General features: G+C 30.4%; 2 protein-coding genes across 2 annotated transcripts; one reads left to right on the forward strand and one right to left on the reverse strand.

Annotated features, from left to right (window-relative positions):
• Positions 1 to 15,710: 15,710 nt before the first annotated feature.
• LOC124373619 (heat shock protein 83-like) lies at positions 15,711 to 16,065 on the reverse strand (the record flags this gene model as incomplete). Its single annotated transcript, XM_046831972.1, is given in 2 exon segments — positions 15,711 to 15,797; positions 15,799 to 16,065. Coding segments are annotated over 2 exon segments (354 nt in total), but the record flags the coding sequence as incomplete, so codon positions are not given.
• Position 16,066: 1 nt separating this feature from the next.
• LOC124373618 (heat shock protein 83-like) lies at positions 16,067 to 16,366 on the forward strand (the record flags this gene model as incomplete). Its single annotated transcript, XM_046831971.1, has 1 exon — positions 16,067 to 16,366. A coding segment is annotated over one exon (300 nt), but the record flags the coding sequence as incomplete, so codon positions are not given.
• Positions 16,367 to 16,812: the final 446 nt, after the last annotated feature.

Genomic DNA, 16,812 nt, shown 5'->3' on the forward strand with positions numbered 1-16,812 from the left:
AGTTTACGGAATTTCCCTGAAATACGCGTAGATCCTTAAGGCATCATCAAAAAATGTAATTATCTCATTGTTTTAGATTTCATGTGAAAAAATTACCCAAAAAATCAATTATAAAACCTTAAAAGCGTTAATTGCAATAGTAATTATACTAACATTTTCCTAAAAATTTAATATATCCCTTTTAAAAATAATTTCGGGAATCATAGGTAATTCAAAGCACCACCGTTTTTTATAGATGGTTCGTTTTATATGTTAATAAAACTATAAATAATATTAAAATTCAATTTTGAAGGAATTTCAATAAAACATTTTAGTCGTTGAAATAAATGGCCCGTAATACCGCACTCAGATGAGCCACGGTTCACAGGTTAACGATACGCTTGAACTGACGTCTGCGAGATTTTTAATGATGAACTTCCTTCTGCAAAATCTGCAGAGGGCCATATTTAATGACTGCAGCAATTAAAATTATTTCAAGGGAAGGAGCTAAATTGGATAAATATGCAAATTAAATTAGGTTTCCACTGTAATTAAACTACTTTATCTTATATTTTCAAGATGTAAAAATTTTAAATTTGTACTTGCACTTTATAATTGGCAATTTGTAATTTTTATGTTAGAAATTAAGTCTATTATTTCAGACGTGTTTAAGAGTAGGACTCGTAATGATCGATTAATATAGGAATAGTTTATTCATGGGAGGTATTGTATTTAACATTAATTAGTTTATTATAAATTTAAAAAGAGAACGTGATGGCCTTACAAAAATAATAAACGAACCTTCAAGAGCTTTTCTGAAGTTTTAAAATTAAGCGCTTAGCTAACTTGGCTTTTAAAAACTCCACTCCATCACAACTACTTTTTCACATGATACGCTTTTACAAGACTACGATCAAGTTAAGATCCTTTGTATAGCATTCAGCTCCAGTTCACCTTCCCTTTAGTGCAGCGTCTTAAACTGATGCAGACTGTTTGTTTTGAGCTTCTTCGTCGCCGATTTTTTTTTGGATCTCTTCAAAATAAACATTACAGGACACAGATTTCAGAGGCTGCACTTAACTGTAGCTAAACTTAACATTAACGTTGAATCCATCTTTTACACCATGGCTACTTTAAAATACTAGAAAATTTGGTAGCTCCAACGCGGTTTGGGATTGGGTCTTAAACATGGTAGGGCATTCTAATATGTAGTTAATGAGATAATTCTAATACATCTAATGACCTATATCGCACTCTATTTTGTAGTCTAGGGGTCTTAGATGTGCAAATGGCGCAAAAAGTTCGTTTTGAGGTTCTTGCTGCCGAAATTTTTGGATCTCTTTAGACTAACATGTCTACAGATTCAATAGTCAAGTCTGTGACAGTTGTCACAGTGTATAGGAGAAAAAGCCAGTATCCACATTGAATACATCAAATTATTTTTACATCTAACATATATATTATTTGTAAACATATACTATGAAATCAGTCAAAAACCACTATGATTTCATACGTGTACGCAAGAGATAACAAGTCTAATTTTTATTCAAATAAAGATGTGTTTACCCGATAATTCCATATAGGATAAATATATATCCTGTATAGGCAATAAATTATACATTATACGTGAGACAAAAATTAAAATATTTAAAATTAAATAGCATTTTAAATTTTATTGTAAGAAAATACTGTTTATATTTCCATTATAATAGCAAAAGAGATGTAACTGTTTAGTTGAATACCATGGTCATAATAAGAAAAGTAGTTACACAAAAGTATCATGAGTTTATATAGTATCATAAAGTGAGGTTTATTCATATTCCATACTGTATTCAACTGAAGCATAATTGTATCGGAATTACGGTATAGTTATGTCTCTATCGATACATTTATAAAATTGTGTTTTAGTGATTTAATCGCATTTCTTTTCAAATAAGTTAGATCACGATGTAGGTTGATACATTGAAGGAAATTATTATTATTATAAAAAATTCAATATCCCTTCCTTGTAATCGGAATTCCGGTTATCCTACACACACACACACACACACACACACACACACACAGGTAACATCCAACTTACATTATTTACACACATAACCTGTTTTAAGAAAAAATTTCATGTTTGGTGTGAGTTCAGGTGTACTGTATTTCTTCTGGTTTGATACATTTTAATCCGACCATCAGATACATAAAACATAGAATAACCGTCAGAAAACTACATTAATAAATTAAATACTTCTATCGTATGTGGTTAGCTGGTGGGAATATAACATTTATTTTCTGTCTTAATGTTGATTTTAAACGTGTTAAACCAAAACATATAAAGTGTAAAAAATAACTATTTCATGTTTTAAACCCTTGTTATACTCTCCCATTTTGGCCTCCATCAGAACTAGTGAAGATATTGTTCGAGTTCTTTCTTAGAGGAAATGTCACTTTCAATTTTAATACTAATCAGATTGTGTACGTAAACAATACAAATTAGCCCTCACCTCCTTTGCTATGACCGAATAATTAATTATTTGAGCTAATGTTATACCACGTCGACATTTACATAAATAATGATTTTGAAAACAAAAACTATATAACATATTTTAAGTTGGACTAATTTAAAACCTCAAGTTTAACCTGTGACACTGTGATAACGAAGAGCTAGGTTACCGTGACATTTACCAAACTCGCTCCGCCACCACTTTGTCACATGATGCGCTTTTACACGAGGATACTCAGGAGCGGTTTTGTGTTAAGGGTGTTACAGTAAGTTTAGTAATTAAACATTTTATGAGATATAAGTAATAACTTTATAGTAGATAGAGTATAATTTTACTAAGATGGAGTGGTTCGAAATTATTCAAAGTATTAAACCTCCAGCCAGTGAGCTAATACTTGCGAGTCAATAGAAATTGGTACAAGATTTATTGGATACAAAACAAGTTTATTATTGACATGAAAAATATCATCATGGTATTATAAATTATTGAGTGGGGAGATGTCTGCAAAATGTAACTTAAACCTCTGGGCCAATTGGCCTTTAGATTCATTTCTGTTTCCATGATTATATAAGCCTCCATATTTACACTGGGGTATCGTAATCACTGTAAGACAGCTCTCTGTTAAATCTTTAGCTGTGGAATGGCATACATTCTGAACCTTTGTGAGTATCTTATCCTCTGACACCTAGAACTCCCAGCATCTAGGAAACACTGATTTCTCGAGAAATGCTTCAGCATATATTATTACCATATACATCGAATATTACATTTGATTAATAGGGTATACAAGACTCTGGCGCCATCTTATTTTTTAATGAGTCTGAGATTTTAAAAAGACCAGTATGTGGGTAAGGCCATCGTGTCCAAATTTACTAAAGAAAAATTTTATGAATATTGTACCACATTATCTGAAGATCTGATCTGTATTACATTTTTTAGACGTGCAATTATTGTAATGCATATGAAAATGTCCTCAGCTACTAAAAACAGGTCAAACATACTTCATAGCAATGCTTTTTTAAATTATTATAGATTTCCATGGAAACAACAAGGAAAATGTTGGAGGTATTTCAATTTGTTTTGATAGTTCAGCTTCCTTTTTCAAAAGTACCTATTCGCAGTATGCCTGAGTACCACCACCAGGAACAGGATGCGATGGGGAGGAGCAGGACCAGGACAAGGACCTACATGGGTAAGTTTCTTTTATTATTTAGAAATATCAGCTTCCGCTCTTTCGATATCATGTTACTCAAAGTGGTTTACATCCTAGTTTAGCGACTATTAATCATAACACTAGTCAATAGAAAATCTGATATGTTTGAAAAACAATTAAAATAAAAACAGAAAGTTATAATTGTTGATGGTTGATCGAACCCGTGAGAGATACCCTTGTTAGATGGCACCTAACAAACATAGTGGGTCTGATGAAATATTTTTTATCAAATTCTAAATTATTCCGCTTCTTCAAAAGTGCCTCATTGACTGTATGACATTATTTTTTCCACAAAACAGTTGATTAATCCATATCCGTGTCTGTGAGAGGAGGGGGAATTCCACCCTGCGCGCTATGTTGGACGGCATCTACGCACGTGACCAATGCCGTTAGTGTTTTGTGTTACTGCACACGCGTGTCAGTGTCAACACTATGTTTAGTTCGAAATTGTGATTAGAGTGTGTGTTTGTAACAAACATTTTTGTACTATACTTGTTATTATTATAATTTAAATGACAAAAATATTTGGATTAGCATTATTCTTAGTTGAATTTGAAAGGTTAAAGAAGATTGTTCCCCCATTTATTGCAGTGATAATAAATCTAATGCTCCATTAGATCATTCGACACACAATAACCTTACATCACTTGTGTTGTTACTGCTCTGTCAGAAAAATTATTTATTTAATAATTTATGGTGTTCAAATGTTTTAGCTTGCTTAATGTATATTTTCGTAAAAATAATATTTAACCAAAGTTAAATACTAATTGGTAAAATATTCCTAAAACCATGCACTTGGTGCCATAACTGTGCAAAATAAGAAAAATGAGAAACGGTTTTCTTCTTAACATATTTATAGTCTTTAAAAACAAATGTTTGGATGGTAAAAAATTTACTTAACTTATTGCCTATTATACTTTAATAAACTATATTTATAATTTACAAAACAAAATATGTTTTTAAATTTTAAAATGCATTATTCGTAAACGTGTAATAAAATAATTTTATGATTTCTTTACACACAAAAACTATAACTCATCAAAAAAACTTATACAAAACCCTTAAGAATTTCAAAATAGCATTGGTAAGAAACACAAATCAATCAATCAATGTTAGATGGCAGCTGTACATGGAACCTGCTACGTATGTGGATTTTACGGGACCACTTACAAGATAAACTCGATAGAAAACTTTAGCAAAGAAACTTAATCTACAGGGTTTACTTCTATAAATGCGTTATTTAAATTTACACCAGAGATCTCTTTCATTGGTCTACAGTTGATGGCGTAGATTTTCATACATTCAATGACTCACTGGACTCCATTGTAACTTTCAAACAATAAACCTTCCTAGACACCTAGACTCACATTTGCTATTGTGAGAAAAATTAAATAGCTGTACTTTCACATGTAAAGTACACCAATTGAAAAAATAGTTTCCATAACGTGTTGAGTAGACATCTTCAACCATCCTGGTAGCTAAGTGATTATTGCGTTAGCTTATCAACTGCAGGGCCCGAGCTCGATTACCGGTAAGGGAACGCTGTTTCGCACGCTAAAACTCGTCTTGATCTAGCCTTCTGTAGACTTCTTTCACTTAGTAAACAGTATAAATAATTTCAAGTATTTACAGTAGAAACAACTTTTTTTTAATTTGATCAATTTATTATTGTGATCTTTAAAGTATAAGAAAATATTTGTATATCTTTGACTTACATACATAAAAAAAATTAATCTCAGTAGCTTGTTTTAAGTTTTTTGAATGATTATATATTATTTATATACAACGAATTTAAACGACGTTTTTCTCTCTTGCTATAGATTAGTCTATCCCTTCAAAAGATTTATGTGCTAATACAATTTAAATTGCATCTCATGACTGTTATAAGATAACGAATTCTCAACGAATTCCTTATTTAACACCCCAAGGCAATAAATGTTGGTCATCCTCAGAAGTATTTATATAGCCGAAACACGTGTGTATTAATGTATTATATACTATGTGCCGTATTCTACGCTAAATACACATATATGAAATACCCCTTAATAATCTGTTTTTAGGACAAAAAAATTCTTACCGTTAAACAATTTTGTCGGTAGTATATTTTTCTCATTTTAGGTTCAAGATGCTTCATACTTGTATATTGGATCTCTTACCCATGTTTTTAATTGACATTCATTAAAGGGCAGTGATCAATAAATTAATTGTAAAATTATAAAAATCCCATGCTTATTACTTAGTCAAAAATGACCATGCAAAACATTGGTTAACAATGGTTAATAGAACACTAAATCAAATTGGTGCTGCTTTAAACCCGTTCTTGTAGGGATGGCTGTTCATTCTAATTTTTAATTTTGGCTGGAATTCATTAAAATAACATTTCATTATTTGGCTACAATTGATGTATCATGTATGAATGTTAATGTATCATTGTACCTATATATGCAAAAAACTTTAATAAAATGTTGTATTTAAAAGCAATGTTTCCGTTTTTAATTGTAGTTTCAAAATTTTAAACTTTTGTTTTAAAATTTAAATGAATTAAAATCTTCTAATATATTTGTTTTATTAATATGAGGAATTGTCAGAATACAAAGTGTAGCGTTGGCGTGTGAAACGGAAAGCAGTATCCACTATAATAAAAATTTTATTTGAGTATTTAAGTCCCGGTAATTGCTGATGGCTCACCATGAACAATATATTGCACGTTAGTCTAATCGTACACACACGCACGGGCGTGCTTTTAAGTTGCGTTCTTATAATTTATTATTTCTAAAATCTTTAATAATATGATGATAAATATTAATGTAGCACGTATTTGGAGGCAGAGAAAAATTATATTATAACTTATGCTGTAGTGTTTTATTTAAACGTTTGCCTTCTTAGAATGTTTGTGTTGGCGTAACAAGAAATGGGTTTAATATTAGTAGTAGTCGTGACGTTACTAATATAAAAAAAGCAGGTGTAAAACCACGTAGCAGGTTGCATACCATATTATTTAATATCCATGGAAACAACTTAGGTATATAATTTAATGTTTTTGTTAATAATTTGAAAGTGAAATGTCGCACTGTTTTTAATCTTCGTCCAACTCACAACTAGTCACGGAAGTTTGCGTCAGGAACACTATTTGATAGCCAGAAGCACGACCAGGACCAGGACTTACATGGATGAAGGTAATTTCATTACTTAAAAAATCACAGTTTACGATTTCAATATCAATTGTTACCTAAAACAGTTTAGGTCTTAGTTTTAACGAATATTTATACATCACAAAGTACCAGAGCATTTACCATGTTATACGGATTTTTTTTCTTGAGTTTCTAATATAGTTGTAGCATTCTATGGTAAGTTTTGTAAAGAAACCTGTGTTTTTGTGCTGTATTTCATCCTCTCTGTACCCAAAACCTATAGTGTCAAGCGGTGTACAATCATTTATGCTCTGAAAACAGTACCTCTAACTTGAAATATCGCTTTTAATTAGTCATGTGTAGTACCAAAAATTTAACAAAATACATGTTATTGGATTATACACTAATATGAGTACTTACCGTATAAACATTTGAATAACCCTATACTGAAGATTTGTTCCCTTATTAGATTATGGTTGTATGTGTCAATATATTACTGTAAGACTTATTAGCCTGGAATCTTTATCGATATGGACCGTTTACGGTATTGCTAATTTGTTTATTTACAAAAAAAAATGATTTTTCAGATTGTAGCTTTTACGTACATTTTAAATTTATTAACAAAAGGATAGAGAGAGCATACGTCCACATACTGTATAGGATATATTATTTAATTATCAAAATAGAAAAAAAACTAAACAAAAAATTACAAAACACGAATAAAAAACTGAAAAAGAATGTGTCCTGCCGTTCTATATATGTTCCTTCTAGGAACAAATTATTAAATTGAGTAGAAATATAACTGCAGGTACTTGAAAACTAATAACATAGATTTTTATCTTTAACGATAGCCATTAACTACTGTAAACATTTCATCACAGTATGATACTACAGAAGAAACCCAACTACTAAACCTGCGATGCGAAAAAAAGACAATAAGTTATTTAAACTTTGAACATACACAAAATATTAGTAGAGGTACAAGAAATATAGGCAAACTATACCATATTGACTATTTTAAACTACTTAATACAACATAACTACAACAAGCTAGTGGAGTAATTGATTTCAGTTTAGATAACTCTTCAATTATCATTCTTAACGAATGTCTGATCAAGGATCATTGTGATAATGGTTTTCTCAAGCCAGTGTTAATTTTGTAATGTGTTGTGTATTGGTTATAAGATGAAAAGACTTGGTTTAATGCCAGTAGTAGTCATAATAACGTAAACAAGTGTAACAATATTTATTATCCATGGAAACAACAAAGGACATGTATTGCAATTTCTTTCTATAAATTCTAAAATTTTGTTTACGAAAGTCGCTAACTCTCACATTATCAGTGAAGCATCACGAAAGACAAAATTTGAAGGTCAGAAGTTTTGACATAGACCAGGATTTTTTCTTATTTAAATTTTATATTCAACACGCTAGTTCGAGAATCTCCACCAGGACTACGATAACCAGTGCCAAGACCAGAAACTTATAGATGGTTTACTTTTATTATTTACAGGTAGTTTTAGTATAATAAAACTTTTCTTGACACTAAAAGAGCAAAAATTTGTAGAACAGTTCACATGCAATGAAAAACACGTTTACAATTAATTGAACTTGAGTCTTTAAGTGTTTTAAATGAGTTTATTTCTTGTTTTGTGAAAAGAATAATAATCCAAAAATTTACGATCGTTGTTTTTTTGTTTAATAGGAATAACTTTAATTTTAGCTGTAAATAATTCCTCTATACCATAAGTGCTCAAAAATAATCGGGTTAAAAATATCTTTAAGTTAGATATACGCGCAAATGTTTTGTGACCCGTTCATACGTAATTGATAACAAGCGTTAAGACTACTAAGAGAATTGTTGTCTTATAGATTCTTAAGGACATCTTTGGCATGTTATATTAAGGTAAATATTGGCAAAAAAGTTTAAATTCGTGAATGATAATTAATTAAGTTAAATTAATTAATTAGTTAGATTACCCTATCACCTTAATATAGACTTAATGTCCCTATAAAAATAGGTTTATTTCACAATAAAATATAATATACCGCTGTGGAGGATCTTGGTGAACATGTTTTAAATAATTATACGTTATGTAGTTTCGTATAGTTTTCACAGGTATTTTTGTGGCTAGGGTGGAACATTATTTTAAATACATTACTGAGAAAATTTCTATTTTCAGAACGTTTTCCATGAAAATGAGTTTATTTTTATGAATAAATTAAAAGAATTAATTATTACTTAATTGGTCAGTGAATTTACTAACTTTAATTTTCGTTGCATTCACACATGGTTTTACATATGAGTGTGTAATTTTAAAAAGCATAAGTATTATTAGAGAGATTTTGTTCTTATACATTATGCTTTAAGCATCCTTAGCCTGTAATTAATATATGAATTTGGAATTTTTAGGAATTTATGTGGTTATGTTTCATTACTAAATAAAAATAAAATAGTTTTTTACATTGACTGTGTACAACATAATATGTCAGACAATAATATAACTATTGTTAATTCTTTAGATTACAGGCTAAACATCAGATACGGTATTTACTTAAAATCATGTAAATATAATAAATTAAAATGAGGAAAGTAATAACGTCATTGGAGCAGAAATTATATGCACGTGCAGAGCCCTCACAGTGTTTCTATATCTTCTTCACATTGTTACATTCAACCTAATGTAACTTAACCAACTGGTATTAGGAGGCATTTGTTTGCTAGTAAGCGTATTCCACATTTTAAGAAAGGAATAACCATGTATTTAAAGGGGTCATATAAATCTTTTGCCTGTTGAAGTTAAACTACCCTTGTTTTTAACATTACTAGTTACTGCCTCAACACTAGTAGATATTTAGCTTGCTGTTTTAGCAAGTGTTTTGGTTTGTAAGAACAATAGGCTTTTTACGTAAACGTTTTTCGGTCTCTTCGTTTCTTTACAGTATCTTCAGACTTTGGGTTTTCATCATTAAAGTGCTTAGGCAAGTTTATCTATATCTCAATAGCCAAAATTTTGCTTTAATCGTGCCAAAACACGTACAGGTACAATGGTATAAAAGTAAAATCTTAATTTTATCACACATGTTTTAATAGTCATGTAACTCATAGCAATCAGAGAAGTACTACAAGTAACACGATGTGATGGTCAGAGGCAGGACCAGGACAAGGACTCACATGGCTGAGTAATTTTAACATTTACACATCACGATTTCCCCTCTTACTACGCAGAGCATTTTAAATCCTAGTTTTAGGGAGAATTATTACATTGGTTGATTATTTAATTCGATTTCTTTTTGCATTTTGAAAAGATTGTACATTTAAAAAAATTTCCGTTCACTTTTCTTCTAGGGAAGTTATTAACCTTAGTTTGTAGCTGTTATTAACCCTCTCTGTGACAATAGAGTCCAAGGAGAATAGGTGATCAATAATATTATTCGTTCCAAAATAAATGTAGATTTTGTAACTCTTTTACGTAGGTCATAAAGAATATACACCTGTTTGTGAGAAACTAATTCCTCACTTATTGTTTAAAGCAATATCTTTAGCGTTTTAGAAGGCAAAATATTGAAAACTAGTTACAACTAATGTGTACTAGCTGGGTAAATTAGCATTGCCTTACTAATTCATGTTTAATTGTTAAAAATCAATAACTTTAAACACAGTGCTATACAGTTTTTGCAGGAAAATATAGTCTATACAATTTTATTTGTTCGGTTGGTTTTCTAAAACCTACACCAGAGTCCTCTTCGTATTTAGAAATGGATACAAAATATCTAATTGAAGTAATAAGTAAAAGAGATAAAGAGTCATATTACATTGTCAACTTAAAATATTTAACATTAATAACTGTAACTAACAATAATTAAACTTCTGTTTCATGAATAAATAGAATGAGTGTTTTGTCAAGAATAATGCATCTCTCTGTTTATAACTTTAAATTCGACTGGGCAGTCTGCTGGTCTAAATTGTTGTAAGAAAGGATCTAGTACTCAATTATAGCACTATAAATGAAATAAAAGTCCTTATTAAATATAAAACTCAATAGCGAATTTCAGTGTTTTCGTTTATTACAATTCTGAACAATCAAGGTGCTGGACTAGAATAGTAAACACGGACTAAACTACGAAAATTACTAAAGCGTTTTAAGTAGTCTAACAAGTTTCGTTTACTGAATTTTAAATATTTTCATTGAAAGAGGTAAAGATTACATTTTTTTTATTAAAGTAACAATCTACGGAATTGAAATAAATTAATTTTTTATTACACTAATAAAAAATTAATGTCCACTTATCAAATAAATATATAATTAAACAGTTTTACAACATGAGTTTTTACATATATTTCGTTAAATGTAATTTTTATATTTTCATATTATATACTATAAGAATAAATTGTCCTCATTTTCAAAATAACATAGTTAAATTTTTTAGAGACCATTGTTGAATGCCATCAAATTTATAAAGTTACCTGTATGGAGAGTAACTTTTCATTTGCAGTATTACAAAAATGAAATAAGTCAGAAATAAAACAAGCAGTATAAGAGTATTAAAGTTTATACAAGCTGATGCTGATGATTAATACATTTTCCCAGCTCCGTATTTGAGACAGTGCACAGATCATGCGACTTAGACAGTTTTACTTCTAGATTTATTGCTCTCTCTTAAAAATACATTCACATTTGGAACTTATTATTGTTTTTATCATATAACAGCATAGTTTACTGTCGATAAATTGGCAATATTTTTAATATATTATAAGCAAACGTTATCACTTAAAAAAATACATTATTAAATTTTTTTTATATTAGAATACCAATAGCTAATTCTGTAAGAATCCAACTTAATTACTAGTACTATTTAAAATAATTTGTTAAATTTTACGACCGTGTGTTTAATATTTAAATTATTATCTATATTGGTTTTGATTAGGCTCAAAGGGTTTATATTCACAAATGCAATAATAATAGTCATTTCCTCAAAATACATATATTTTAGATATTTAAGAAGGTATTAAAGTAACATTCTATTGTGTGATTTCTGACCGTACGTCGCGGCGTCGTGTGTAATATAATTTGTTCAATGTGGTTACAAATTCATTTACTCTGTGTATTTCGGTGCCATCATTTTAAACCCAAAGATCAATGTAAAAGTATTCAATGAAAGTTATGCAAACCCCATTTAACATCATCTAACTCTCTGATGTTGAGATATCGTGCGACAGTTAAACAAGAGAAACAGATACACAGGCAGAAAGTTAAATCCAGCCCCTGGTGGAATAGACTTCGCTAAAGCTCAGCAAATTAACCATTAAATTTAAATATAATGGCATTGCTTCCATTTAACACAGTGGAAGACCACAGTATAGTTAAATTGTCAAAAGTAAACTATAACATTTCTTACGAATTGCAACGATAAAAATCCCAAACGTAAATAAAAGATCGCGCGGATATTTTCTAAGTTTAACTTCTTTTGAACAGCAGAAAACTCAGAGATAAAGCTAACAGTTCTGATGACTGCACAGTTTTTTGCACGGAAAATTAAGCCATCAGCTCTCCGCGCTTGAATTACTCGCCCGTTCGTGTTTTTCCCGAGTAATTTTTCATCTCTCCAACTCATTTCACCTGTTTTCATTATCTATAGCTTACACGGCCAAGATTAAGATTTCAATACGTTTCATTTACTTCTTTCATTAACGAGTTGCAGAGCTTTATAAAAGTAAATTTCCTGTGAAATTAATGTTTCTCTAGTAGTATTTTGTATGTTGATGTAAGTTGATATTGCAAATGTTAGTGAGACAACGCAATTCAGATGAACTGAATCCATAAAAATGCAAACGAATTATTAATAATAAAGGATCTATTTTTAATTCGTATTAGAAATTTAAGTCAACAATACCCTGCTATTTGTAAAATACTACACATAAGTACAAGATTCTTACTTCCTTCTGAGAACTCGCTTCCGAATCAAATAAAATCCTCATATTGTTATTTTTATTACCCTTGAGTCACTACACCAGTGATTCACAGCCAATAAAAAGTCTGAAATGACAGCGCTGCACCTTGAGGTGGTAAACAGTAATTGTACAGTTCTTCACTTTGACGCTATCTACTAGTTTTTAATAAAAGTTTTAATTTTTACTCTTAACGCTATAAAAAATAGTTACTAAGGCTTTGTTTATGTTTATAATTGCTGCCATGTCTTGTTAATATATGCAATTACATATTATTTTATGTCAATTTTTAATACAATGTCATTTTTAATACATGTAATTATGTAATACAGATTCTAAAAATCCCTCCAAGCTACTAGTCTCCCATTTTGTCCCCCAAAGTTGCAATCTTAATTGAAAGAGTCTGTTAAAATTATTCTACTTGTTTAGTTTGATTTTATGCCAGTAAATCCATTTTTTATTAATTTATCTACTATTTTAGATTTTTCTACGTTATACTGTGAAATGATACAGTAAGTTGGATAGTAAAAAAGACATCTTACGTGAACCTTATCTCGCAAACTGCTGCTGAGCACAGAATAATAAAATAATCAGATATGAAAAATAACTTTTAGTATTAATGTACTATTTTTATTGAGCATGCCAACAAACATCAAATATGCAGTGCGGAATCAGTACTGTAAAACCAATTATTAAAGGGAAAATTACTATATAACATTTACTAAAAATATGCAGCTTTTTATAAGACCTGTCTTAGTTGTCTTTCGACCGAAGTAGGATTTCAGACCTGTGTACGTACATATAACGTCTTCCTCGGGAAACAAGGCAAAACCAACTATGGGATAAAAAATACTGACCAAATTAAATTAAAATGGCCATAAATATACGTGTAATTTCCCATTTTCAAAAATAAAATTATTTATATCACTTTATGAATATTGAACTCATTTAGTTATTAAAGAATCTAAGAATTTTTTTATTTGAGACTTGTTACAACATTATCTAAATATCATACTTTGAATTCCTGTAATTCCTCTTGGAGTAACCACTAATATTTCTGTTTTGCCGATCTTCAGGGAAAGGTACCTTAGAGTGGTATTAATTTGAAGTTTGAACTGATAGCACCCTCTTAAGTAAACTACTTAATGATTGTAGGTTACTATAAGAGTAAATGCTATGCTAGTTGTTTGAGGCATTGTAAGAGTTATAAAAAGTAATACGAATGTTTGAAAATGCAAAAATTTAATGAACTTCGGTTCAAACAGGTTGGTTTATAAAGCATTTATAAATATGTACATTCTGTTAGACACATGAGATGATGGGTTAAGAAAAACCCATGAGACAAAATTTACCAAAGACTTTAATGCAGTGGTTTTGGTTACGTTGGGTTTAATAACGCTTCCACTACTTTGTCACGTGATGCGATTTTATACGGCTATTTTATGCACATTTGAAATTTGAGAGTAATCGGATAACCTAAATCATGTGATATTATATATAAAATTATATAAATTGGAATAAAATAATTTGAGGAATTTAGTACCCTAGTATTTTTGTACTATAGGATTATCTTCCTCGTGTAAAAACATGGTTAGAACATCTACATTTATCCTATATTTATCTTCACCCTTTGGAAGAAATTAAACTTTTGTAGACTTTATTTGTTTGTAAAACCTCAAAATTTAAGTTCATCAGAGTCTTTTAAGAGATTGAGACTTGGCTTATTGAGAGGCAGTATTTATAAGAATTAAATTCACAACTTCACAAGTCCTGGTATGTAGAAGCTCACAGCCTATTCAAGAAGACGTTTCAAGTCTCCAGGATCTTGCTATGAAGAGTGATGACAGGTGGACAGACACACAGGGAATAAGAATTACCTTTGCCCTTTAGACCTTAACAGCAGTAGCGTTCTTTCTTAGACCAGGAAACCCAAGATTTTAGGCTCTTAGCATCTTCTAATCGCATAGTGGGGACAGTCGGAGGGTGAAATATGCGGTGTCTGTCAGTCTTTGATAAAAGTAACATTGTATAAACATCAAAATATAATAAATTATGCTATTAAACGTTGTTATTGTTATGTGTTAACCGATGAACATTATTTTTAAATTTGCTATCTAACTCATCATTTAAGCATCACCTTAAATATGAACCTACGTCTGACAATAATGTCTTACTTACCATGATAGATTAGAATAATACAAATATATTAGTTTATGCTGGAAAAAACAGAGTCCATTTTCCTAGTGGTTAATACTAGTCTAGAATTAAAAATATTAATTAAGCATTAGATAATTGGTGGACTAATTTCTAGATCTCTTGTTAAGTACCTAGACACACGTATAAATTGGTCACTCTGACATATTATAAGTTTGGTATCCATCGATGTTCTCCTATACTATTACTTTTGGTTTTTACACTGTATCGCTCTCGCTGAAGTTTAACCAATTTTAAGGAGTTTATTTAAGGAAAATAAATAGTAATGCTCAGATTCTTACCTGACAAGAGTGGTTTATAGTTAGTGGTTTGATGGGAATATGTGTCAATTTAGAGTATAACCAGATGAATAATTTCCGTACACAAAAATTTTTTTACGGTGTTTTCTTTCACATCGTAATTAGATTTAGTGGTTTAAGAACTGCCTGTTGATCAACTTTGTGATTTAATATCTAAATAGAACATGTTTTTACATTAAGTAATGTATACAGTGGTACCAATTAAAAATTCTAACCCAAAATTGATTATTTGACCTGTGAGTTTTAATTTATACCAAGATGGGTTCGATTGCGAACATGTGTTGGCTCCAAATAATATTAAATTATTCATTAAAATAAAAATAATCATTTAATTCGTGTTGCAAACACAGTCACACATTCTCTATGGCCAAACGAATGAGAACGTTGAGAAAAAATGTTGTTTTATTTTAAGTAATGAAAAATATCTGCTTAACAACTATTTTGAGAGAAGGTAACTACTTTTTGTCTTAGAGTATCCATTACTGGGTGGTCTGGCTTTATTTCTAGATGTTTCTTTAGCAGCCATATAACCCATAGTTGAAGTGTCTCGTAGGGCTTGAGCCTTCATAATTCTCTCCATATTTGCAGTCCATCCATATTGGGAAGTAACAATACAACAGGGAGACTCAACTAACCTATTACTAACAACTACTTTCTCTACCTTATTATCTAATACGTCCTTCATAACCTTGCACAAGTTTTCATATTTGGCCTTATCTTCTTCTTTCTTCTTTTTCTCCTCCTCATCCTCAGGCAACTCCAAACCTTCAGTTGCCTGAGGATGAAGAGGAGAAAAAGCAGATGCAGACAAGAATGATCGTACACTCACCATCATTGATACAGGAATTGGCATGACCAAAGCGGATCTAGTCAACAATCTTGGAACCATTGCAAAGTCTGGTACCAAAGCTTTCATGGAGGCTCTTCAGGCTGGAGCAGATATATCCATGATTGGTCAGTTTGGTGTAGGTTTCTACTCTGCATATTTAGTTGCCAAAAGAGTAACTGTTACATACAAGCACAATGATGATGAACAGTACCTGTGGGAATCCTTAACCCTCCGAGCGTCCATCATATTTCCCTAAACGTCCACCTGTTTTTGTAACTTTTGTAGTCTTTTTTTCACAATTCATAAAATATCTTAAGAATGGTTTAAATATAGTGTATTATACATCATCTTTCTTGGAAAGAATCACAGAATATGCTTATATAAGAATTAAAATCTTTAAAAAAACCTTTCTTTTTGCAAACAGCCTGAGAAAGGGGAAAAAATATTTTAGAAAATATTTTTTTAAATATAAAAGTATCCACATGTTATTGTTATATTACCTCTACAACAATTTCATAATAGGCAAATTATAACAAATTTAGTCATGAACACATAAATATCACAGGGTTATAGGGTTCTGTGAATATATTCATAATGTTATATCATAATATATTTACAACAACACACTGAACAATCGCGCGAGCAGCGTCCCGCCCGAAATAACAGCTGGTATAAAACTACTTACACTAGCATCTGGTACAG

The sequence above is a fragment of the Homalodisca vitripennis genome, unplaced genomic scaffold (assembly GCF_021130785.1).
Source record: "Homalodisca vitripennis isolate AUS2020 unplaced genomic scaffold, UT_GWSS_2.1 ScUCBcl_6042;HRSCAF=13070, whole genome shotgun sequence".
Taxonomy (NCBI): domain Eukaryota; kingdom Metazoa; phylum Arthropoda; class Insecta; order Hemiptera; family Cicadellidae; genus Homalodisca; species Homalodisca vitripennis.